The sequence below is a fragment of the Alligator sinensis genome, unplaced genomic scaffold (genome assembly GCF_000455745.1).
Source record: "Alligator sinensis unplaced genomic scaffold, ASM45574v1 scaffold155_1, whole genome shotgun sequence".
Classification (NCBI taxonomy): Eukaryota; Metazoa; Chordata; order Crocodylia; family Alligatoridae; genus Alligator; species Alligator sinensis.
In genome coordinates, this window is record NW_005842877.1 from 225,891 (window position 1) to 251,232 (window position 25,342).

Below are 25,342 nucleotides of genomic sequence, written 5' to 3' on the forward strand. Positions count from 1 at the left end.
GGAAGAAAGAGACTTGGGGGTCATCATTGACCACAAGATGAACATGAGCCTGCAATGCGATGCTGCAGCTAGTAAAGCGACCAAAACGCTGGCTTGCATCCATAGATGCTTCTCAAGCAAATCCCGGGATGTCATTCTCCCCTTGTACTCAGCCTTAGTGAGGCCGCAGCTGGAGTACTGCATCCAGTTTTGGGCTCCACAATTCAAAAAGGACGTGGAGAAGCTTGAGAGAGTCCAGAGAAGAGCCATGCACATGATCAGAGGTCAGGGAAGCAGACCCTACGATGACAGGCTGAGAGCCCTGGGGCTCTTTAGCCTGGAACAGCACAGGCTCAGGGGTGATCTGATGGCCACCTATAAGTTTATCAGGGGTGACCACCAGTATCTGGGGGAACGTTTGTTCACCAGAGCGCCCCAAGGGATGACGACTAGGTCGAATGCTCATAAACTACTACAAGACCGTTTCAGGCTGGATGTAAGGAAGAATTTCTTTACTGTCCGAGCCCCCAAGGTCTGGAACAGCCTGCCACCGGAGGTGGTTCAAGTGCCTACATTGAACACCTTCAAGAGCAAACTGGATGCTTATCTTGCTAGGATCCTATGACCCCAGCTGACTTCCTGCCCTTTGGGCAGGGGGCTGGACTCGATGATCTTCCGAGGTCCCTTCCAGCCCTAATGTCTATGAAATGAAATCTATGCAAGTCACAATCTTTGAGTGCTGTTCAGCAGCAGAAGGGGTGAATTGGGGGTGGCCCAGACCAGCAGTTGGGGAGCAGGAATTATCTCCCTTCAAATAGCTGTTCCATGGACAGAGGGCTCAGGGAGCTGCAATTTATGGGATCCTCTGATAGGGGTGGCCCTGTTGGGTCAGACCTCCAAAGCAGGGTGGGAAAGGCTTGTGTTCTGTTTAAACAAAAATGTTTGGCATCTACAAGTTGTTCTGTGGCCAGAGTGGTGGGTCCCAGGCTACTTTGATAGTTCCGTCAGCTACCTATTCTCTGCTTTTGCTTTTTAGCTCTGGGTACAGGAGAGGCTCCCCCTGGCAAAATCCACTGACCATGGCACCAACCTGCAGACTGTGCAACTCCTTATGAAGAAGAATCAGGTGAGTCCATGCCTTGCAGGTTCTTGCTTCATCATCAGGATCAAAGCTGGCTCATGGGCATCACGAGGCCGAGTGGACCTGGGTTAAACTGTACCAGAGGCCACAACTCTTGAAAAGTTTGCAGGTGTCTGAGGGGCTGCACACTTAGGCAGTGGCTATAAACTGGTACTTAAGCCTCCCCTGAGACTCATCTGTGCAGTAACATTCAGCTGCATGGACTAAGGCTTTCAAAATGGGCCAAAGGACTTAGTCACATCATTCCCATTAAAAATTAATATTAAATTGAGCGTTAGATTTCTTACACATCATGGGACATCCACTGTCCAAATGAGGTCAAGGAAAGTCATGGAATGATGGCAGAGTGGCCATGACCTGCCTAACCCCACAACCATCCTGTAGCTGCAGCTTCTCATCACAAATTGACCATGACCCATTGCAGCACAAGGACTCCTTCAGTTTCCAAAGTTCTGCCTGTCTCCCATCCTTTCCTTGGGGTGAGCCTGTCCCCCAACAAATGCAAGTTGCCAGCAGAGGGAAGAAGTGGCTTGACACCTCCTTCCGTGTATGCGTAGGATTGTAGACCTCATTAGGGTCCCTGAAGGCTAGTGAGCACCCAGATCCATGGACAGTAGAAGCAGACAGTGCTGGATATCACATGTCTCATCTCTTCTCTCATGGAAAAGGGGCATAACATAGAGGCATAGCATGGAAAAAATGCACCTGGGGCAGTCCTCTCTCACCATTCCCCCACTCCTGCCCTGGTACCTTCTGGCTTGCAGGGCACAGGAACAACAGCTGGGCAGCATCATGGAATGCAAGGGAATCGTAGTTCTCTAGAGTGGCAATAGAGTTTGCTGCTGCTGTGGGGAAACATTCACCCTATTTATTACCACCTGAAGACCATGTCCACTGTCACTCGACAAAACTACGATTCTCAGATTTGCCTTTTGTTCTGTGACATACATTGTCTGCCCCATCTGCTTCCTGCAGCTGGAAAGTGCAGGCAGAGCAAGGCAGGCAGGGTGAGGCCCCTCCTTGTCCTTCTAGTGCCCCTTTCCTTAAATAGCGCCTGGGGTACATTACCCCGCTTGCTTACCCCATGTTATGCTGCTGTCTGACCCCCTCAGTGTCTGTGTGCTTGGTGGCTTCCCAGCCAATTTGTCCCTCATGTTGGGGTTCACTGCCTGGACACACTGATAGGCCAAGACTATATCTTCCCATTGCCCTTAGTTATGCTATTTATAGGGTCTTGGTGCTGCAGTTATCCTTAGTTTGAAGTAAATTTACAATGTTTGTGGCCAGGTTTCCTTATAGACATACAGTGTTGGCTGTGCATGTTCACCAGGGCAGTCACCTGGCAATGCAGTGACTTGAACACACATGTACAGCTTACAGCCATTTTGCAGAGGTCTGCAATCACATCTGCTGACCTTCTTGTAGAAATACAGCCTTTGCTGGGAAGCAGTGAGGGCTGGTTGGGAGTATGGACTGAATTTCTGAGTCATAATCATCTCTCTTCCCCCTCATTAGACCCTGGCAAAGGAGATCATGGGCCACGCCCCACGGATTGAAGATGTTCTCTGCCAAGGCGAGAATATGGTGGCAGACACTGTTGGGGACTGCAGTGACATTGAAGAGCGGGTGCATGTGCTGCGGGAGCTGTGGGCCAGTCTGCAGGAAGAAACAAGGAACAGGCAGAAGCGTTTGCAGGAGGCCAGTGAGGCCCAGCAATACTACCTTGACGCTGGTGAAGCTGAGGCCTGGATTAGTGAACAGGAGCTCTACATGATTGCTGATGAAAAGCTGAAGGTGAGAACTCCAGGAAAACTTCCCCAACTGGTACCCTTGGGGAAGCAGATACAGTGGGAGGGTGGAGGTGTGGAGTGGAAGACATTTAGGCAGTGTCCCTGCTCTGTTGCCTCCATGTCATGTCCATGAACCAGACTCCACCAATGGGTCCTGCTTCACAGGTACCAAATCACAGACAGGCAGCTATTCAGCTGCCTCATAGTAGCCTTGGACATGTGCCCTGTATCGACTCAGACAAGGGTCTTTGGGTAAATGTGATATCTTTTATTAGACCAACTAAGTTGTATAATAAAACCGAACCTTGTCTGCCTATGTCCTTAGACCAACACAGCTACAACCAACACCCCTGTACTATCTCAGGCTGTCAGTCTGGAGCATGCTTCTTGACCATGTGCTCAGCCCCTGTGGCCCACTCCTGACCTGTTCAACCAGTTCACACCCCACTCAGAGTCCATGCTGGATGCCCAGGCATGGCACAGATGCAGGGTAGCCGGAGCATGTCTTACCCTTACCTTGCAGTGACACAATCTATTTCATGCTTGTGGCCCTGTCACCGGTTCATGCACTGCTGTGTTGTTTGCAAATACCTGCTTAATTGCCCAGTGTTGTCCTTTGAATCCCAGTTGCATCTCCCACGCCTCAGCAGTCATAGGCTGCCTCTTGCATTTTAAAAGCCTGTGTGCTCTTGCTGTGTTTGGCTGAAGATGCCACTGAGTAACATGCTTACTCAGAATACCTTAGCAAAGCAGTTCCCTCAGTCTCTATGGCAGGGGCCTATTGTTCACTTTCCCTATGACTTGGGTGTGCTGACAGCCAGCTGTGTTCACTCATCAGTGCCTTCTTAGGCCTTTCCCTCCAGTAATGTAAACTTGCCCTTGGGATGGGCTTGCTGTTGTATGCTTATCAACTTCCTCATTTCAGCAATGTACATGTCTTGCTTTTTGGAATATCTAAAACAGCAGTGACATCAGTGATGATGGACGATCACTCGCAAATGAGTAAGATTGTCTTCCAAGGATCTTAATAGTGAGTATGCAGGTGGCTCCATGGCCCAATTCTGGATCCACATGTCTTGTTGCAGTGAGGACAGGTATTTCCAGGAGGGATGGGCACTGTGTTGCTGCGTTACATGTTCTGATGTTCTTTTTGCCTGTTCCTCTTTTCCTCTTCTGCCTGTTGATGAGCTGTTTCAAAGTGTTGAGGTCCCTCCCAAAGAGTCTTCCTTCATTTTGGTCGGTCCTGAGCAAAGGTCTCCCAGATGTTGATGTCAATGTTACACTTCTTCAGATTTGCCTTCAGGGTGTCTTTGAAGTGCTTTCTTTGCCCTCTAGTACTTTGCTGACCTTCTTTCGTCTGTGAGAAAAAGATTTTCTTTGGAAGGCGGGAGTCAGGCATGCGAACAATATGACCTGTCCAGCGAAGTTAGTTTTGGAGGATCATGGCCTCAATGCTGTTAGAATTTGCTTTGGCCAAGATGCTGATGTTTGTGCATCTATCCTCCCAGCTAATCTGAAGGATCTTGTGAAGGCACCGTTGGTGGTATTTTTTCCAAGCTCTTGAGATGTCTTCTGTATGTGGTCCAGGTTTCTGAGCTACACAGCAGAGTTGGAATGACAATGGCTCGATATACCAAGGATTTCATTTCAGCAAGGACATCATGATTTAAGAAGACTGTCTTACTCAGATGTCCAAAGGCTGCGCTCTCACATTACTACACTGCTTGAATTTCCGCGTCAATGTCTACCTTTGATAGTTTCATAGACTATGATGAAAGATGGCTTCCAAGATAGGCAAAGGGATTCATATTCTCCAGCAATTCTCCGTTGAGTTGAATGGAGTGGGGGTGTTGTTTCTCCACTTGGAGCAGGTTGGTAAAGGACTTGTGTTTTCCTGATGTTTAGAGTTAGGCCAGTACAGGCAGTCCTCGACTTATGACGGTTTGAATTCCGACGAACCGCAGTTCTGACATTTGTAAGTTGACACACAGGGTTCCAACTTTATGATGCTGCATGCCAGAGATGGGTCTGTCAGTGAAAGGGGAGGAAGAAGGGAAGGGATGTGGGGGGACAGATCAGGGCCCCTCCGGTGAGGGAGGGGCTGGGGCTGGGACAGGCTGGGGCAAACGCTGCCCAGCCGGGGCTGCACCAGGTTCTGCAAATGGGGGCTATGGACAGTGGGAGAAGCCATGACTTGTCAGGCTGCTCCCCTGGCTGCCCCTGCAGGGGAAAGGCAGGCAGAGCCGAACAAGCCATGGGAGAAGCCATGGCTGCCCAGCTCCACCTTCCTCGCCCTGGCAAGGGCAGCCAGGATAGCAGCCAGGCAGCCGCGGCTTCTCCCAAGGCTTGTCCAGCTGCTCCCCTGGCTGCCAGTGCTAGGGAGAAGCAGGCGGAGCCTGGTGGCTGCGGGAGAAGCCGTGGTTTGTCTGGCAGCTCCTACCACTTGTCATGGGGCAGGGGGGAACTTGTGGCCCCAGATCTGATCGGGGCAGGCTGCGGTCGGGGCAAACCTGAGGGCACATGGCACCCCCCCCATGCCCTTCTGGGCATGTGGCTGGAGAAGCAGGGTGCTGCTCCTCTGGGAGGCATTTGTGGGGCAGCTTCTTTAGGAAGCTCCCTGGACATTTTCTTTTAAGAAAGCAGACAAAACTCCAGAAAAACCTGCAGCCAAGACTCCTGAGAAGACTCCAGCCAAGAGCCCTTCAAAAAGTCCAGTAAAGTCACCTCAAAGAAGTCCTTCCAAATAAATGTTTGCTATTTACAATATAAATACATAAATAAATGCATATAGACGAGTAATATAGTTACAATTGTTTATTTTATATAATTGATTAAGTACTGTACAAAATTTTGGGTTATTTTTGATGAAAATAGGGTATCAGGCCTTGGTTCAAGAACCAGTCCCCCATTTATAACATTGTTTCCTATGGGAAAATTGGTTTCGAGTTGCAACATTTTGACTTAAGACACGGTTTTCAGGAACCGGGTTTGTTGTAAGTCTGAGGACTGCCTGTACTCTTGTAGACTTCCAAGAATATATTAAGAATGGTTTGGAGGTCCGTTTCAGATTTGAGCAATGACAGCATTGTCAGCCGCATACTGGAGCTCCATTATGGGGGTTGTTGTCGTCTTTGTTTTGGACTTGAGTCTGTCAAGGTTGAAGAGTCTTCTGTCCGTCCTATACACAATTTCATTTCCAGGTGGGAGCTGTCGACGAGGTGCACTATGGTGGAGATGAAGATGGAAAACAAAGTTGTAGTGATTACACAACCTTGCTTCACTCCAGTTTTTACCTTTATATGGTTCTGTTTGATTCCCGTTGCTGAGAACCGTTGCTGGCATATTGTTGTGGAGAAGTCTCAGAACACTGATGAACTTGTTTGGGCAGCCAATTTTGGACAGGATATTCCATAGGGATTTGTGGTTTACAGAATCAAAGGCTTTAGAGAGGTTGATGAAGGCCAAATAGAGAGATCGATTTTGCTCACAACACTTCTGGATTTGACGTGCTGTAAAAATCATGTTCCTCAAAATGTTCCGAAGCCACTTTGAGATGCTGGAAAAATTTCTTCTGTAAGTGGGAGAAGGTGGTTAGCGAGGATATGGGCAATGACTTTCCCAGGAGTGGCCAACAATGAGGTGCCTCAGTAGTTTCCACAATCAGCTCTGTCCCCCTTCTTGAACATAGTAACAATCAAAGCATCCCTTAGTTCAGCTAGGATTTCTTCCTTGCTTGATTTTAAGGATGAGGACATGAAGCTGATATGTAAGTTGTTTTCCTCCTCCTATGAAAATCTCTTCAGGTATTCCATTAACACTGGATGCCTTGTTATTCTTTGCTTTCCCAATGGCACTCCTGACCTCTGCCAGGGTAGGTGGGAAACCGAGGTCTTTGACTGCTTTTTGCAGAAAGTTGTTGATTTTTATCTTCATCAACAGTTGAGTCACGATTCAGAAGGTCCTGGAGATGTTTTTTCCAGCCAGCATTTATGGATTCACTGTCTTTCAGGAGTGTTGCTCAGTCCTTTGATCTTAAAGGATTAAGGCCTTGAGTGCTAGGGCCGTAGACAGCTTTGGTAGCACTGGAGAAGCCATGACGGTCACAGATGAGGGCAAAATCTTGGATTTCTTTTGATTTCTGAATCTACCACTCATTCTTCAGTTTTTGTGTTCTCCTCTGCACCTCTGATTTTGCACCTCTGATTTTGTTTGTTGATGTGCATTTTTCTTGATGGCAGAGTTGGCATCATCCTCCCAGGCACAGAAAGCTTTCCGTTTCCTGTCAATGAGACCTTGAATTTCGGTGTCATTTTCATCAAACCAGTCTTGATGTTTCCTGGTCTTGTATCCTATGGTATTTTCACAGGATGAGAGAACAGCTGTTTTGAGTCCCGTCCAGTGCTTCTCAACTCCTTCTGGGTGCTCTATTGGTAGTGTTTCATTCAGGAGTTGCTGGAATTCTCTCTGCTTGAGTGGATCCTTCAAGCACTCAATGTGTAACTTGCGCCTGATCTGCTTCGCATTTTTTGTTTAGGAGCAATCCTGATGGACATGCAGAAATGGATGAGGCGGTGGTCAGTCCATCAATCATCAGCACTAGTCATGACTCTCGTAATCAGGACATCCTGGCGATCGTGAGTCCAAACAATCACATAGTTGATCAAATGCCAGTGTTTCGATCTAGGGTGTTTCCAGGACATCTTGAACTTGTTCTTTTGACGGAACAGGGTATTTGTGATGACAAGTCCGTGTTTTGTGCACTTCGTCAGGAGAAGGATCCCGTTAGCATTTGAATTTCCAATGCCTTCTTTTCTGATAGTACCATTCCAAAGTTTTGAGAGTCTTCCCACTCTGGCATTAAAATCTCCAAGAAAGATGACCTTGTCTTCCTTTGGGATATTTGGGAGGATGGCATCAAGCTGTGAGTAGAAGTTCTCCTTCGTGATCTCATCAGCATCGAGAGTTGAGGCATATGCACTCACAATTGTCACCTGTTGGTTATTGGCAAGTTTCAGACAGACGGTCATGATTTCATAGACATTAGGGACCTTGGAAGATCATCGAGTCCAGCCCCCCGCCCGAAGGGCAGGAAGTCAGCTGGGGTCATAGGATCCCAGCAAGATAAGCATCCAATTTACTCTTGAAGGTGTTCAATGTAGGTGCTTGAACCACCTCCGATGGCAGGCTATTCCAGTCCTTAGGGGCTCGGGTAGTAAACAAATTCTTCCTTTTTTCCAGACTGAAACGGTCTTGCAATAGTTTGTAACCGTTCGACCTCGTCATCTCCCTTGGGGCTCTCTGGTGAACAAATGTTCCCCCAGATACTGATGGTCACCCCTGAGGTGTTCGTTAATGCCAATTGGGAATTCTAAGAGTTGGTTCACAAGTTTGTTTTTGATGACAAAACCAACTCCATGTGTCTGTGGCTTTTCTTCTGCTCTCCCTCTCAAGAAGATGTATCTTCCGTCGTCTTCTTTCAGATGACCTTCTCCAGCACGTTGATTTTCAGATAGGACAGCAATGTTGAGGTTGAACTTCTTCAGGTCATAAGAAATGATTGCTGTCCCTCATTTGGGGCAATCATTATTTGTGTAGTCCATTAAGGTTTGTACATCCCAGGTTCTGAAAATCATTTTTGTTTCTTTATGACCGCATAGAGGTGATCCCACTGGATCTTGTTATCCAGTCAGGAACTGATCGAGACAGACTAGAAACATAGCCCCCACCTCATGTGGGGTGAACAGAGTGGATCCTTAATCGGACTACGCAGCTGTGGGTGCAGCTGCTGAACTGCTCTTACTGCCTCTGTCCTTGAACAAGACGACTGAAGCAAACACCCACCGCCTATGTGCTGGTCCATGACTAGTAACTTCCAGATCTCACAGTCCTGTCCCCGTCTCCACTCGCCAATTGCTGTAGGACTTTTCTGTTGTGCAGAGAAGATGTATAATTCCCATAAGGAAGATGCCTGTGCATGACTTCTTTTAACATGAGGATGTTGTTGCGTGCCAACAAATGCACGGTCCTTGCCAGACAGGGATCTACATCCAGTTGCATGGAATCCAAGATGATTGGAGACCCTTGATCTGCTGCAGCCTTCATCCGTCTTCACAGCCACTGAAAAGGGGGTTACACTTTTCTTCTGCCTGGTCCGCCATTGAGATCTTCTTGGATCGCTCTTAGTCAGGAACGTCTCCCTCAACCTTGCTACCATGGAGCTACTAGGAGCATGAAGCTCGCGATGGCCTTCCTCTGAGGATCACTGGAACACACAAGCCTTTCCACCACTACAAGGTGGCAATCCTCAGAGAGGACTGACATCAGTATTACCATCTCCAAGTGCTCAAAAGCCAGGCTTAAAAATTATGATTAAAAAAAAATAAAGTCAATTCATAGAAGAGTAGCGCTGAAATGGACCTTATGAGGTCATATCTAGCAAAGCCTCTTGCTTAAGGCAGGATCATCCCCAACTAAACCATCCCAGACAAGTATTTGCTAACCTTCTTTTAAAAGTTTTCAAGGATGGAGCTTTCACAGCTTCTCTAAGCAGCCTGTTCTGGTCCTGAACCACTCTCACCTTGACAAAATTTTTCCTAATAATCAGTCTAAATTATTCTTGCAGCAGTTTCAGATTGGTTATTCCTTATCATGTCCCCTGCAGCCTCAGAGAACAGTCTATCACCATCCCATTTTCAACCATCCTTAATGGCTTTGAAGACTGTTATTAAATGGCGCACGGTAACCAGTGATATCCCCCAGGGCTCTGTACTTGGACTAGTACTCTTTTTAATATATTTATAAACTATCTGAATTCAGGTATCAGAAGTGGAGTGGCTAAATTCACTGATGGCACCAAATTATGGGGAAGTGTGGTCACACTACAGGATAGGCTGATGATTCAGGCCAACCTGGATAGGCTTATGAGGTGGGCAGATCAAAACCCGATGGCATTCAACATGGAGAAATGCAAGGTGCTCCACCTTGGCAGTGGGAATCCACATCATACTTATAGGCTTGGCATTGCTACACTCACTAGCACCACAACTTAAAGAGACCTGGGGGTCATGATTGACCACAAGATGAACATGAGCCACCAATGCAATGCTGCAGCCGGCAAAATAAACAAAACCCTGGCTTGCATCTACCAATGCATCTCAAGCAAGACACAGAAGTCATGCTCCTGCTTTACTCAGCCCTGGTGAGGTCACAACTGGAATACTGTGTCCCGTTCTGGGCTCTGCACTTTCTCAAGATTCTCCACATCCTTTCTAGAGTCCAGAGGAGAGCCATGCGCATGATTAGAGGATGAGAACAGGCCTTATGAGGTGAGGCTGAGAGGCATGGTACTCTTTAGCCTGGAGAAGTGAAAACTCATGGGGGGTTTGGTGGCTGTCCATAAGTATATAAGGGGTGTGCATCAGGGACTGGAAGAATGTCTGTTCACCAGGGCACCCCGAGGAAAGACGAGGTCTAATGGTCACAAACTCTGAGAATACTGTTTTAGGCTGGACATAAGAAAAAACTTTACTGTCCATGTCCCCAAAGCCTGAAATAGATTTCTCCCCCAGAAGTGGTGCAAGCACCTACTCCAGACACTTTCAAGAAACACTTGGATGTCTGCCTTGCTGGGATCATTTGACCCCAGCTGACTTCCTGCCCCTTGGGCAGGGAGCTTGACCCAATGATCTTGCAAGGTCCCTTCCAGCCCTAATATCTATGAAATCCCTCCTCAGTCTTCTCTTCTGCAGGCTAAGTAATCCCAGTTCTTCCAACCTCTCCTTGAAGTCATGCTTGGTTCTTCTGCTTCTAGTTTCTGACCCTTTAAAGGGTCACCTTTCATAGCTTGATTCCATAGCCATGAGAGCTAAAAGTCTTTCATAATCACATGACTTCAGGCACTGAGTCTTGAAGAACAGGGCCAAATTATTGTGAGCCTTAGGTAGAATTGTGGCAGCACTGTGACGCTTGTCTTTCCAATCTGGAATGTACTTCTACTGATTAGCTGGGTTGTTTTACTACACAAATTGGCATCCAAGATAAGGAAAAAGTAGCCTCTTACTCCCATTGCTGGCTCTTACCATAGGACTACTGGCACTGAATGCACAGTGCAGGAGGAGCACAAGCTAAAGTGGCTTTGAGCCATCTTTCTTCCTTCCTGTTCCTAGTCTAGAGAGGCCTCCTGGTAAGTTAGAGCTGGGGTGGGGCACCTAAGTTAAAGCCTGACAGGCTGCTTTATACCTCAAGATCCCTGCATACTGTGGCCATGCCCAAAGCCCCACCTGCATATGACCCCTTTAGCAGGACATGTTAAGGGGTTCTTCAAAAGGCAGCTTCCCAGCTGTTCTCTGTGTTGCCTGCGTCACATGAATCCTCTGAGTAATATGCAAGGCTGCCGAGCCCCTTTATATTTTTCTGGTCTTTAATTGCAGGGGTGATAACTTCACCCATGGCCTCCCTCCGACCTGGGAGATTTTGGTTAGTACCTTCCAAGCCAGATCCTGTCATTAAATCAAGCAGATTCATGTTTACCTAAGCTGCTGCATCTACTGTATTCTTACTGCCCAGCTGGTTAGGCTGATTCATGGCTAGATGACTACTCTAGATGTTTGCTACAGCAGGAGTTCGCAACTCATGGACTGTGGACCAAATCCATCCTGCAAAGCCATTAGATCTGGCCTGCAGATGTGGAGCTTTGGCAGCATTGGTGGCAGGGGCTTTTCCCATGCCATGGTGGGGAGCAGTGAGAGCAGCGCATGCTCCCTGTGCTGTGAGGGAGAAGTGGTGGGGGCAGCAGTAGCAGTGGCAGAAGAAGCTGAGTCTTAAGTGCCTAACCACTTGTCCACCCACCTCTGACCTGAGCTGGGTCATTCTGGTCTACAGCCTGAAAAGGTTGCTGAGCACTGAGCTAGAAGATATGATGCTATTGCCTATGGTTCCAGAATGTGGATTTCTTGTTCTTGGTTTGTAAGAGCAATAACAGGGGGTCAGCACTGCTTGCCCTAGCTGTTAGCAAGGCTCCCTAAAAATCCATGAGTTTAGCTTTAAAACATCAGGGGATTTAAAATAACCAGTAAAGGCTGTGTCTCTTTCAAAGCCTTCTAGTTCCTTGGGTCTCATTTTCCAGTTTTCCTTCACAGCTACATGGGCTAAAAACTTCCTTCTTTTAAACTGAAAGCTTAAATCTTCCCTGAGTTACATGACTCCTGGAGCTAGGGATTAATGAAAGCACCAAACTATAGCAAGATGTGGCAACGGTGATTGCTCCAGCTCTGTAATATGCATGGGTTCCTTGTTGCAGCGGTTGACCTGAATGCACCTAGAGAGAGCAGTAGATTGACCAAGTGGGACTACCTATAGTATGACACAGTGGCGGGGGGCCCACACATGACAGTAGTCGGTTTGGGAGCCAGTGGACCGAACCCCAATTTCCTGCATACTGCCTGAATGTGTGGAATCACCTTGGACTAATTCAGCACAGGAGGCTGTTGTTCCAAGTGCTCCCCAGCTCTGGCAAGTCCCTGCCAGATGTGATGGGCACCTGGATTTACTCCACCCAAAATGGAGATGGCCTGGTTCTGGTTACAGGATGAAGAGAATGAGCAGATGATGCTGAAAAGGCACCTCCGCCGGCAGCGCTCCATTGAGGACTATGGCACAAACATCAAGCAGCTGGCTGGCAGGGCCCAGGAGCTGCTCTCCACTGGCCACCCGGAGGGGTGCGTATGAACCAAAGAGGGTGGGAGCAGCATCAACCTGCTGGCACAGAGACATGGGGAGGAGCCTTGCTGAGTTGGAATGCCCTCCCTAGTTGCTGCTTCATTGCACAGATCCCCCTCCATTTAGCACCCCTGTGCAAATGTGAGGCCTGATTCCAAAGGGGTTAGGCACCTAAAGCTGCATGATAGACTCCTGGGTGCTTTTGAAAATACCACTAGCAGCCTATCTGCTAAGGCAGGAGTGCTCAGCCTTTTGGCCTCGTGGGGCAGATGAGGGGCCCAGGGCTGGTCTGTGGGCCAGATTGGGACCCTGTGCCAGGATCAGACCCATGTTGTCTCCACCTAGTACAAGTTTGGCTGACTTCCTGAGTTCTCTTCCAAGTTCTGTCACTGCTTTGTAGGGTGACCTTGTGTGTAACCAGACTTAACGAAGCATTAGCAGACTGCTCACTCTGAGTGGTGCCTTAACCATTGAAATCAGTGGGATCTGACAATGGCCTGGTGCCTGTATTGTTTATGTTCAGGTATCTCCAGTGCCTTGCACTATACAGCCTTCCCAGGGAAGTGCTGTGGACTCCAATACAGGAGAACACTGATTAAGAGCTGTGGCTTCTCATGGTTGCAGGGAGCAGATCATCCGGCTTCAGGGGCAGGTGGACAAGAAATATGCGGGGCTGAAGGAGGCAGCTGAGGAGCGCCGTCACAAGCTGGAGAATATGTATCGCTCATTCCATCTGAAGCGAGAGGTGGACGACCTGGAGCAGTGGATTGCTGAGCGGGATGTTGTGGCCTCCTCACAGGAGATGGGACAGGATTATGACCATGTCATGGTAAGGTGGCAGCCCTGGTGGACATGGGTGTGGTACATCCAAGCCAGGACAAAGGTGGCTCCAGACACAAGGCCTTGCTGGCCTGGGCCTCTTGTCCTGTGTTTCTGTGGCTTGTACCACGCAACTGCAGGGTACTGTGGCTGTGTAACGGTAGTTCATCTACTAACCAGAGAACTGCATGCAGCCTGGTAGGGAGAGGGGCCACCATGGCCAGGGCTTGGATGTACAGCAGGGGGAGTAACACTCCTTGGGAGGGGGAGGGTGCATAGCAGCCTGTTGGAGAGGGAAAGGAGTGTTTTTGGGGAGGGGGTTGTATGATAGCGGTGGGATGGGGGGGTACCATTGCTGGGGAAGGGGGGTTGTATGATAGAGAGGGGTGGTAGCCCAGTGCAGGGGGGAGGAGCAGGTCCCTGTTGTGATGGGACATTTCTTCACAGCTGCTGAGGGAGAAGTTCCGGGACTTTGCGCTAGAGACAGGCAATGTGGGGCAGGAGCGAGTAGACAAGGTGAACCTGGTCATCGAGGAGCTGATTGATGCTGGTCACTCAGAGGCAGCCACCATTGCTGAGTGGAAGGACAGTCTGAATGAGAGCTGGGCTGACTTGCTGGAACTTGTTGACACCCGGATGCAGCTGCTGGCCACCTCCTGTAACCTGCACAAGTACTTCTGCGATGGCTCTGAGATCCTAGCCCTCATCCAGGAGAAACAGAAGGAGCTGCCTGAGGACCTGGGCCAGGACTTCAGCACAGCCGAGGCCTTCCATCACACGCACACAGCCTTTGAGCGTGACCTCCACCCACTGGAGGAGAAGGTAGGGCTCTGGGAGAGGGACCCCAGAGGTCAGGATCAGAGCCTCCCTGGGAGGGCACAGATGATAACTCATCATGTGCATCCACAAGCAGGGGCTTCTGGGAACGTTGGTCACAGCTTTGCCATCACAATAGAAGCTGCTCTGGAGCACCTGCCCCAGCACTTGGCAGTATGGGGGGAGAGCAGGGCAGGGCATGCTCCTGGCTTTGTGGGGATTCCCTGGAGTTGCCGTGCTAATCCACATGGTCCTGTGCTGCAGAAGGTGCATTTGGGTCTCAAATCTTATGGTGGCCAAAGAAGGGCTCCTCCTTTCTGATCCCCTGCAGAGGATATAGTTTATACCTTCACCCAGGCACAGTACTCTAACCCTGGAACTGCTTTGTGTAGATCTGTTGGAAAGAGAATCCATGTGGGTTTTATGTGGGAACCCTGGATGTTCTGGTACAATGTTGAAATCCCTCCTTGTCAAATATTCTCATGAATTCTGAAGTGTGAGCTCTGATAATTTCTGTCCCTGATAGCTAGACCTCAGTCTGATTTGTGCTGCTTCAGTAAAGAGCTCTCTGCTCTCAACATCCTTCCTCTCCTGACAGACTAATCAATCATCCATTCAGCCTTGGATAAATTGCAGGGATTGTGCTCTCAAAGTCTGGTTCCTAGATTTTGACTCATCCTTGTAGCTTTTGCTAATCCTTGCCCTTTTCCAGGCACCTGCCTGCAGCACCAATACCCAAACCAGAACCAAAGTTCAGGAGCAATCTCCCTAAACCTACACATGGAGGCAGCCCCACTTCCCACACCTGCTCACTATCCCTGATGACATCTCTTAGAGCTGTAGCATTGCCCTGGGAGCCTATGCTGCATTGTGTGCCCATGGTGGCTGCCACAGCCTCTTTTCAACATCTCTACTATCCCGGACAGGATCCCTCCTGTGCTGTAGGCATGGTTTTCATCCCTGTCTGTAGACCAGTAGTTGTCAACCTTTTTTACAATCAAGGCACCTCAAAATGCCAACTTTTAGCTTTCATTAGTTTTTTGACCATGGAAAAATTATTAGAGTAATTCTTCTGTTGCAGTTTATCTTGTGAATAAGGGGCAGGTGTTTGCACACCTAACAGTACTAATATTGTATGGCACCCCACAGCACCCTTAAAAGAATCTGTCTCTGACAACAGTCTAGATTGCTGGGGAAAAAAGGATCTGTCTCTGATAGTGATCTAGATTGCTGGTCACTGTCAGACCACCTTGCCTCTACTGTGGGTCACATACTCAGATAGTTGATAAAGGCCAGCCTCACAGGAGATAGGCGTAGGCCTTGAGTGGAACCAAAGGCATGGACCACAGAAACTGTGGCTTCCCTCCAGAATGTGCTTCCCAATGCCATCTCCCATTTTGTGGTGACAGGTCCAGAAGTTTCAGGGAGTGGCAGCACAACTGCAGACAGCTTATGCTGGGGAGAAAGCCAGTGCCATTCATAAGCAGGAGCATGACGTGGTGAAGGCTTTGGACACTCTCCGGGATGCCTGCAGGAGGCGACAAGATCAGCTGGTGAGCACAGTAGAGAAATTCCGCTTCTTCAGTGAAGTCTGTGACCTCTTGTCCTGGATGCAAAACATCATACTGCAGATCAAGACTCAGGAGAAGCCCAGGTAGGCCATACGTGGGAGCAGCCCTGGTCCCAGCCCACCCTGATTTACCCCTTCCTCACACAGACCAGTTCCTTCACAATGTTGAGGGGGCACCTCTGTTCCCATCTTATAAAATCACAAGACGCTTCTTAGAGGCTGGCTAATGGCTCTGCCTGCTTCCAATCTCTCCTCCTACAGGGATGTCTCATCTGTGGAGCAGCTGATGAACTATCACCAGGGCATCAAGTCTGACATAGACACCAGGAACGAGAGCTTTGCCACGTGCATTGAGTCGGGGAAAAAACTGCTGGAGGGCAGACACCACTCAGCTGCTGAGGTGAGAGTTTCCACCAAATGCTAACCCAGGGTTTTCTGCAAAAGAGTTTTGTGGGGGGGTGTTAATGGAAAATGATTTTTTTTTTCGAAAAACCTCCTTTTGACAAGAAGTTTGACATTCTAATTGTCAAATTACCAAATGGCCAATGCCCTATAACGGGAATATTTTCTGAGCAATGTAGTTCAGGTATCTCATGCCCTCTTTCACTTATGGGCTGGGCTGCCCAGCTCCCAAAATGCACCAAAGCCACACAAAGGCTTTGAATCATAGAGAAGTAGGGCTGGAAGGGATCTTCAGAGGTCACCTTATCCAACCCCCGGCCTGAGGCAGGATCAGCCAACACTCTGCTTCTGAGGAAGGCTTAAAAAAAGGCCCTGACACATAGCGGGAGGAGGGGAAAACTTCCCTCCTGGCCCCATGTGGCAACCAGTGAAGTCCAGAAGCATGGGAAGTATCCTCAATAGAACACAAGCATAGCTATGCCTAGTTTATCCCTGACCAATGCCTGTCCAACCTTGCCTTGAAAACCTCCAGTGATGGAGAGTCCACAACTTCCCTAGGCAGTTGATTCCATTGCTTCACTATTCTAACAGTGAAGTTTTTCCTGATATCCAATCTAAACCTACTTTGCAGCAACTTCAAACCATTGGGCTGTGCCCTACTCTGCAGCAGAGAGAGAAAGTGTTTTCCCTCTTCTTTATGGCAGTCCTTCAGCTATGAAGACTGCTATCCTATCCCCTCTTAAGCACCTTTTCTGCAATATGAACATGCCTATGTAGAACGACCTCTCCTCTCCAAGCCCTTGGTGCCTTGTGGAAAATGCTGTCTGACTGAAGAGCCTAGATGGGGAAGAAAACAGGAGTATGATGCACCTGGAATACAGATCTTAGAAGCCACCATGATGGCATTTCAGAATCCAAAGATTCTTGGATCAAAATTTTCTGTGGAAAATTCAAATGAAAAATAGACCAAGACTTTCCTGGGGGTAAAACCACTTCATTTCTGACCCATTCTAGCCCTAGATCTGGGAGCACTTGATGGCACTGCAACAGGAGGATACTGTTTGCATGGGAGATAATGTTCCTCTCTTCCCTCCACATTCAGGTCAAAGAAAAGCTGATGCAGCTGACAGAGAAGAGGAGGGAGATGGTAGAAATCTGGGACAAACGCTGGGACTTCCTTCGTATAAGTGAGTGTGGGGTGGAGTGGAAGGCAGGCAGAGGAGTCTGCTGGGATTTCACCCAGTGGTCCAGGCTTCCAAGTGATGAGCAATAGAGATCTCTAGCACACAGAGCTCTCCTACAAAAGTCCAGTGGTTTGTTAGAAAGCTCTAGGAAATCCATCCCATGGCTGGTAATGGTAGAGAATTCCTCTGTCTGATCATCAGTGCTTGCAACCCAGAGCTGGCTCATCACAGATGTTTTTTGGGCTGGATTGTCCCGTTTTTTCTCTTTTTGGCTTTGGCTCTTGTGAACTCTCCCCCTCAAATCTTCTTTGCTTAATGCAAGAGCTGGCCAGTCTCTGATGCCCCACACATAGTGGACTCCACCTGCATCCCCACCATGGGTTCAATAAACAGGAAAGAGAGCAAGGGGCAGGGGAGGCACAGCTATGTATTGGCTCCACCCACCTGCCAGCTGGTCGATCTGGGATGGGGACAGATCTTGCAGCCCTGAGTGTATGTTATAGGCAGGTCTCTCCCCAGCACAACAGGACAATCAATTTGTGTTTTCTCAGTATTGCTAACCAGGAGCTGACTTTGGCACCAAAGGCACAGGATTGGCAGCTTCAGGGGGTGTTGGGGTGGGGGTGGGGGCTTTGCCCAGGCCCAGGAAGAAGACACAGGTCAGGCACCTATTGCCTTTTGGACCTTGAGCTGTAGAGATTTGCCCCTGAAGGAATATTTCCAAATCCCTTGACTGCAGGCTCCTTTACTAGCAGTGCCTTGTCCAAAGGCAAATTTGCTGCTTGACTTAGAGCCTCCCTCTACATGGAAGGGAACATTCACCGGGCCAAGAGGGAGCAATCCCTGAGGGTGGGGGAGCACTCTCAGCTCCTGAGTGATGAGAACACCTCCCTACCCCCCCGACTGAGGAGCAACCCAGAAACAACCCCTCCCTGTCAGTGCCAGTCCTGGCATGAGGGCAAGTCCTGCTCTCTGCCCATCCCATGTGTAAGGGGTCCCTTTGCTCTCTCTGTGGCAGGGCTAGAAACGTGCCAGTTTTCCAAGGACGCGTCAGCGGTTGAGAACTGGCTGATCTCTCAGGAGCGCTACCTAGTCAGTGATGACTATGGCCAGACTCTGAACAGTGTGGAGAGGCTGCTGAAAAGGCATAAGGCCTTTGAGAAATCCACAGGTACCTGGGACGAACGCACTGCTGCGCTGAAGAGGCTGACAACGGTAGGCATATCTTGTGATGTCACACCCTGCCCAGGAGGGTTGTCCTGGTTAAGACAGGGAACCAGGGAACAGAGGGTATGAGACCCTGCATCTGGAGCTCACACATAGTGTGCTTCTCCCATGCCAGCACCATGCCAGGGGAAGGCCCGTGGCACTCCTCCAATTGACTGAGAGCACTGCTAAGAGCAGACGCTCAGTGTGGCAATCTGGGCTCACATCTGCTACTGCTGCTAAGAGCTGGGTCATTCCTTGCTCCCTTCACTCCTCCAAATGACAGGGTCTCCTCATTCCCTTGAATGTTTATTCCAAGGGGTTCTCCCCTGAACTCAGCTTAAGCTTTTCCCTTTTGTACATCCCATTTGTGGTCCCTCCCAGTACCGCTTTCTTGGTATTCAGACACCTCCTACTGGCCACTTCCATCCAATTCCTTTTTCTCCACACTTGAGAAGTGTGGAGAAAAAGGAACTGGATGGAAGTACAGTCTGCCCCTTGCCACGCTGCAGCCTTTGAAAAGCCCAATCCTTTCCCAGCTGGAGTTGCTTGAGAAACGGAAGATCCAAGAGGAGCCTTCGCCCCGCAAAGTGACCTGGTCCATGGACCCCACCTTTGATTTTGATTTTGAAGCTATGCGAGATGTGAGGTAAGTTGTGGATTTGTGTGATTTGCTGTCCTATAACTCCTTTCTGGCATTCTGCACCCAAGTAGTCCTTTCTGGCAAGCTCCACCCAAAGCAGAGATTTGCAGGGCAGGTGGATCTCTGGAGTCATGACAGACCTAGGAGAGAAGGCAAATGAAGCAATCCAGCGGGGGGCACAGTGCACTTCCACCTTCATCTTCCACTGCCCCAGCAGTGATACCTGGTCAGGTGCGCCTGCTTTTCTTACTGAAGGGCATTTGCAGAGAAAGTCAGTTTGTAAATTGAATCCAAAATTCCCTTTAGAAGATTGCCACTGTCCAACCTCAACAGCAAGCAGCATCCCCAGGTCCAAGGCTGCATGGATGGCCAGCAAATCCAGCTTCCTGACCTTTGAGCTTCAGAATGCAGGTGCAGACAAGGCTGGTATAGGGAAAACAGACTGGAGTTTAGTCCCTGCCTGGAGAGGCACAACTGCCCCAGGGGCAGGGGGAGCCCAATGAACAGCCTAGCAGAGAGCTGATCGTAACTCTGTACAAATGTATTTTTGCTTTCAGCCTTTCTCCAAAGCATTCAGTGCTGATCACTGAGACAGGCATGAAATGAGAAGTCACTGGCCTGTTCTTTTGTGGCTTTTCCCTAAGCCACAAATATACAGCAATATTTAAAAAGCCTTTTGAGCCAAAAGAATTATTTTCAGTAAAGAGTAAATTCAGTGAATAGTTCCAGCCAAAAAAAGGGGGAGTGGGGAAATATGACTGTGGGGGGACAGTGATATGGCAGTGCCCCGCCCCTGCCCGTTCTGTTGTCCCTCGCTCCCAAACCGCAGCCCCACCAGTCTTGCTGCTGTCCCTCACTCTCTACCTACAGACCCCAGCCCTGCCAGTGCCCCTCACTCCCAAACTGCAGTACCCTACCTCCCTGAGCCAAGCTGGTTCCCCTCATTCCCGACCAGCAGCCCCCTGCTTCCCCCCCAGCCCTGCCAGTACCCCTCACTCCTGATCTGTAGCCCGCTACTCCCCCTAGCACTGCCGGTGCCCCTAACTCCTGACCCACAGCCCCCTGCTCCCCCCAGCCCTGCCAGAGGGGCCTCAGATGCCCCCATCCCAACCAGGCCGGAGCGAGGTGGCTCAGAGCAAGTCCGGCCCGAGTGGGCTGGAGGAAAGAGGAGGGGAGGCTTGTGGCACCCCCCGCCCTGGGCAAGGGCTGCTGCACTGTGCCAGGAGACCCTGCCACAGCCTCCCTGCCACACTCCCCCCTCTCCCCCCAGCGTCTCCTTGCCGCTCTGCCCCTGCAAGCACAGGCCCTGGCTGACAGCCCAGCCACAGCTCTCAAAAGCCCCTTCCACCCCCCCTTCCCCCGCTGGAGGGAGCAGGCAACCACTTCGGCCCCCCTGTCCTGCCCCAGCCTCCCAACCCAGACTTACCTGCCTGCAGCTCCCTGCCTACAATCACCCCTCTCCCTGCTCCCACCAGCGGAGCAAAGCAAAAACCCGGCCATTTGCTCAGATTTGAAAAACCCGCCCAGGCGGCAATAGGAGGACTCAAATAGAGGACATGTCCGGGAAAACCCAGACATATGGTAACCCTACCTGGGCTGCCTCAAATACAGCTAGCATGTGGAACTGCTGTAAAGACAGCCCCTGTAGCATAGTGTTGAGCACTGGCCATGTGTCCCTTCTTTGTCATGACAATGAGTGAGGCCCAAAGACCCTTGGGACCTCTTGATAGAGGAAAACTCAAGATACGTGGATGAAAGACCAGCATCTGCAGCATGGTATGGTGACTAGTCCATAGGGAAGCCCAGTGTCCTTACTGATGCAGTTCCCCCCCTGGGCATTAGAGGGCATGTTAGTACAACAATTGTGGGATATGCTCCATGGCAAGGGGTTATTTTGTCCCTTTCCAAAAGGAGCCAAAAGGGTTGGGGGCTGCCACTGGCTTTCAACAAAGTTGAATGCCCAGCTCCCTTTGACAACTCTGCCGTTGTCTTTTAGGAGTTGTGCACAACGGTGCTGCTGCCCACTGGTGCTTGTTAATACCAGGTGGAGGTGTCAGGCCTGGCTGAAACCCAACATGGATAATTGCATGGTGCTGGCTCACTTTCCAGGGCACTTTTAATGTCAGAAGAGATCCTCCATTAGTTTTTTTTTAAATCTTTAAAGCAGGGGTGGGCAAAATATACAGCCTGCAGATTGGATCTGAACCACCAAGAGATTTTGTCCGGCCCATGGCAGGTCCCTTGGTCCCACCTGGCCCAGGTACAGGGGGCAGCCGTGGCATGGGCGGTCAGTCCCATGGCCCCTGGGTGTGCAGCAGGGCTAGAGTGGCACAGTGGCCAGACTCCATTTCCCAACAGCCCTAGAGGCAACGGCTCCTTCCAGCTGCTGCAGCCACTGGACCCAGCCGCACTGCCCAGGCACCCCTGCCCATTTGCCCCACACCCACCACTGAGGGCAGGACCACAGGCAGGGCATGTGGCCGGACAGGTGGGATGGGGCCACAGGGAGGCAGGGGGTGGCATCTGGGAGTGAGATGGGCTGGCATCTGGGAGCGAGATGGGCGGTCGAGGAAACCCTGGCAACTTGGGGAAACCCTGACAGCATGGGACTGGGGCCCAGAGCAGAGCCCCAATCCGCTGCCCGCATGCCCCTGCAATGGGTGCAGGTTTGATGGGCAGGGATGTGTGGAGAGAAGATCACAGCTTTGCCCCAGTCCTGTGCTGTCACAACCCCATGGTCCCAGGGTCTCTGTGGAGACTGTCCGGGAGCCAGAAGGGCAGGACACATGGCCAGGCAGAGGTGATGGGCAGTGACAGCACAGGACTGGGGCCATGGTAGACCTGTGATCTGCTCCCCGCGTGCCCCTGCCCACAGAACCTGCGCCCGTCACAAGGCTGTGCAGGCAGTGGATCATGGCTCTGCCCCAGCCCTACGCTGTTACTGCCCTGTGACCATGCCCCACAATCCCAGTCTCACCTGCCCATCCTGCTCCTGAACACTGCACCCAACTGCCTGCCCACAGCCCCACCCCACATAGGGAGCTTTTGGCAAGTTGTTGTGTGGGGGGGTGGGAAGAGGTCCTGACCCAGTCCATGACAGCTCAGTAAAAACTTCCCTATGTAGCCCTCAGGCCCAAATAGTTGCCCACCCCTGCTTAAAAGTATTCTTTAAAGTATCCTTGAGTCTTACAATGAACTGCTGAAAGCAGTGGTTCTCAACCTTTTTGGACTCCAGACAACTGTCACCAGACTTGTGGCACTCCTCCACATTTGAAATGAATGGCACCCAATTTCAAAAAATAAATTTACATATTACAGTGCTTGCTTCCTTGCAGAGAGGTCAGGCAGTAGGGATGGGAAATCAGCCAGGTAGGGACAGGGATGGGTCCAGAGTGGGTGCAGTGGCATGCTGCAGGAGCAGCAGCTGGGGACTTCAGATCAAGTAAGAATGCTCCCCCTCCCTTCCCCTCTGTGCTCAGTGGCATGTTCTTGCTCCTCACCTCTCATTCCTCCCTTACCTATGACTACAGCTGTCTCTAGCTCCCTTGGGAGCAGGGGGAGCTCCAGAGTTTCTCCTACATTGCTCCATCTGAGCTGCTTGTGGAGCTAACTTCTGTCTGGAGCGGACAGCTGTGGTGGCAGATGGGTTCTCCCTCCCTGCCCGTCCCCCCTGGGTGTTCCCCATCAGTCCAGAAGCAGGCTCAGGAAGTAAGGACACGCCAGCTAGAGCAGGACAGCTCTGGAGCTCCCACTAACCCCAGAGCAGTTGGGGACAGTGGAAGTGGGGGGAGGCAGGCAATGGAAGGGGAGGAGAACTGCTGCTGAGCATGGAGGGGAAGGGAGGGGTGCTGAGAGTAGTGAGAGGATGGGGAATCTTACCTGCTTCAGGAACTTTTAAAAATCCATGGCTGCTGTTCCCACAGCATGGTCTACCTGCCCTAATGCAGGGGGAGCTGGGAGCAGGGGTATGTCCACCTCTGCAGCACTGGTCACTGTTCCTGCACCCTGTTGTACAAAATCTTGGATCTGCCCATGGGCAAGGATAAGCCTGAGCCTGCACTTACCGCCCCACACTTTGTGGTACCCTTCAAAGGATCTCATAGTGCACCAGAGTGGCACAGCACCCTGGCTGAGAATCACTAGATTAAAGAGCTGTTGTGTTCCATTCCAGAGGTAGCTGAATCTCAGTGAAGGGAGGTAGTAGGGCACTAAATAAATGTTTATACACTGAATAATTTGTAAGGTGGTTGATAGAACAGAGACTATGCGACTAAAGCATTGTGTGGATACAGAGCTTAGCTTTGCTGAGTTTGTTGTGTTGGGACTGGGACTGTGATGGAAGTGATCAGTCAACTACACTTGTCAATTTACATTACTGCAGTCAGGATCTGGAAAAAGATATTGCCATCTTGTCTAATGTGAGAAATACATAGTCTGAAAAGCAACAGATTCAAAATAGTTTGGTCTAGTTGTTCTGGATCAATCACTGACATGGCAGCTGACCTTACGTTACATCAAAGCCAATGACGTACTTGTTAAAAGGATTTTTTTTTTCTGTAGGTCTCAACAAGCTGAAGAGAACAGGATGGGGTTAATTTTACAAGATGCCTCTCCCACTATTAGCGAGGAACCATCACTGGTCAGTTTCCCATTTTAGTTTTCCTTCCTGGAACCATGGCAGCCAAATTCTCCCCAAGTTTTTAAATGCTCTTTTGCAAACACTCCCTCTGCACAAACATGTTAACAATGTGCCAATGTTTTCCTCTTGACAAAAGTCTCCTGTTTCTCAGCAATTTCTCATTTGCTTTGTATCTACTCATCTCTCTGTTAATTCCTCCTCCCCAGTCGGTGGGAGGATTTTTTTTGTAACCTGCACAATTATCCATTGAATTGTTTCTTTAGTTAGGTTAATAAATGTTCATGTTATGGAAAATGTACTATTCACCACACCATGTACCCACACTCAAATATACAAACATGCTGTTTTTCTCCCCAAAAGAAAGACATCTTTTCCTCCAGCAGGAACATCGAACGAGAGAAGATATAGAGTGCGTATTTGTTTTACGGAGCCCATTGCTGATATGTACCTCAGATACATCGGTTTGAGCTACCAGACAGGGCTGTGGCTCACTCAACTAGGAGAGGGTTTCTTTGTCTACTGTAGCCTAACTGGAGTAGAGATTGCATGAATTGCCCACTTCGGATATGTCTGCTACTGAGACAATAAACTCCATCCACTGCCCACATTCACTAAAAATGAGGCAGTAGGGGGAGCTCCTGGAACAGAGCTCAAAATCTGAGTCCCTGGCCTGCTCAGGAGTGCTGGCTTGAGGTGCCCAGGGGCCATCCTCTCCACCTCATTTCAGACTCAGTGTGGAAGTAGGTGGGCTGGGCTTATTTCCTCCACAACATGACTGAGCTCTCTGCTGCCACAGTGTAGACATAGGCTTAGACTCATGAGGTAGAAGGCCAGAGGAGACCCTGAGATCCCCAGATAATGCAGGCTGCTTTGTCACCCAGTGCCATCAATGTGTCTGTCTTCCTGAAGACATTCAGTCTTGATTTGAAGGCATCGAGAGTCAAAGACCCTGGTACTTCCTGGGTGTGTGTTTTAAGGGTTCATCAACCCCGCTGGTCAGTGGTTGTGCTGTGTTCCTTATTTGATATTGTTTGGTTTTGATTCCCAGCCACTGGCTCTCATTCTGCTTACCTCTGCTGGTACTTGGTATTTGTCTCCCTGGGAAGAGATATACATCTGTGAGATGATTTGAAGGCATTTTGCACCCTTCAATCCCTTGCCCTGCATACTACCAGCCCCACAGGAAGCTAAGCATGTTCAAGGTGCTGCACTCTCTTAGAAGCACATTTTCTGGCCCACTATGTCCACCAGTGAAAAGCTGGGGGATAGCAGAAGAAAGGATTTCAGTGGGTGAGTATGGCTCATAAGGGAGGGCTGGGGTGTAGGATTGTTTAAGCAGAAGCAGGGATTGGACCAGGGCTCCAAGTCAAATAGCCTTGTACTGTGAAGCAGATAGCTACGTGGTACACCTCTGCCAGTCTGACCCTGACTCAGCC

At 49.9% G+C, this 25,342-nt stretch overlaps 1 protein-coding gene across 7 annotated transcripts in view; it reads left to right on the forward strand.

Moving 5' to 3' along the window:
* SPTB (spectrin beta, erythrocytic) overlaps positions 1 to 25,342 on the forward strand; it is a 122,506-nt gene that overhangs the window by 74,536 nt on the left and 22,628 nt on the right. For all 7 annotated transcript variants that reach the window (XM_025192004.1, XM_025192003.1, XM_014525772.2 and 4 more), the window contains 11 exons: positions 1,016 to 1,105; positions 2,636 to 2,914; positions 12,496 to 12,626; positions 13,252 to 13,456; positions 13,894 to 14,268; positions 15,672 to 15,916; positions 16,094 to 16,232; positions 17,337 to 17,421; positions 18,437 to 18,633; positions 19,164 to 19,273; positions 23,828 to 23,906. In XM_025192004.1, coding sequence (XP_025047789.1) covers positions 1,016 to 1,105; positions 2,636 to 2,914; positions 12,496 to 12,626; positions 13,252 to 13,456; positions 13,894 to 14,268; positions 15,672 to 15,916; positions 16,094 to 16,232; positions 17,337 to 17,421; positions 18,437 to 18,633; positions 19,164 to 19,273; positions 23,828 to 23,906 — 1,935 coding nt within the window. The remainder of the gene's footprint in view (positions 1 to 1,015; positions 1,106 to 2,635; positions 2,915 to 12,495; positions 12,627 to 13,251; positions 13,457 to 13,893; positions 14,269 to 15,671; positions 15,917 to 16,093; positions 16,233 to 17,336; positions 17,422 to 18,436; positions 18,634 to 19,163; positions 19,274 to 23,827; positions 23,907 to 25,342) is intronic.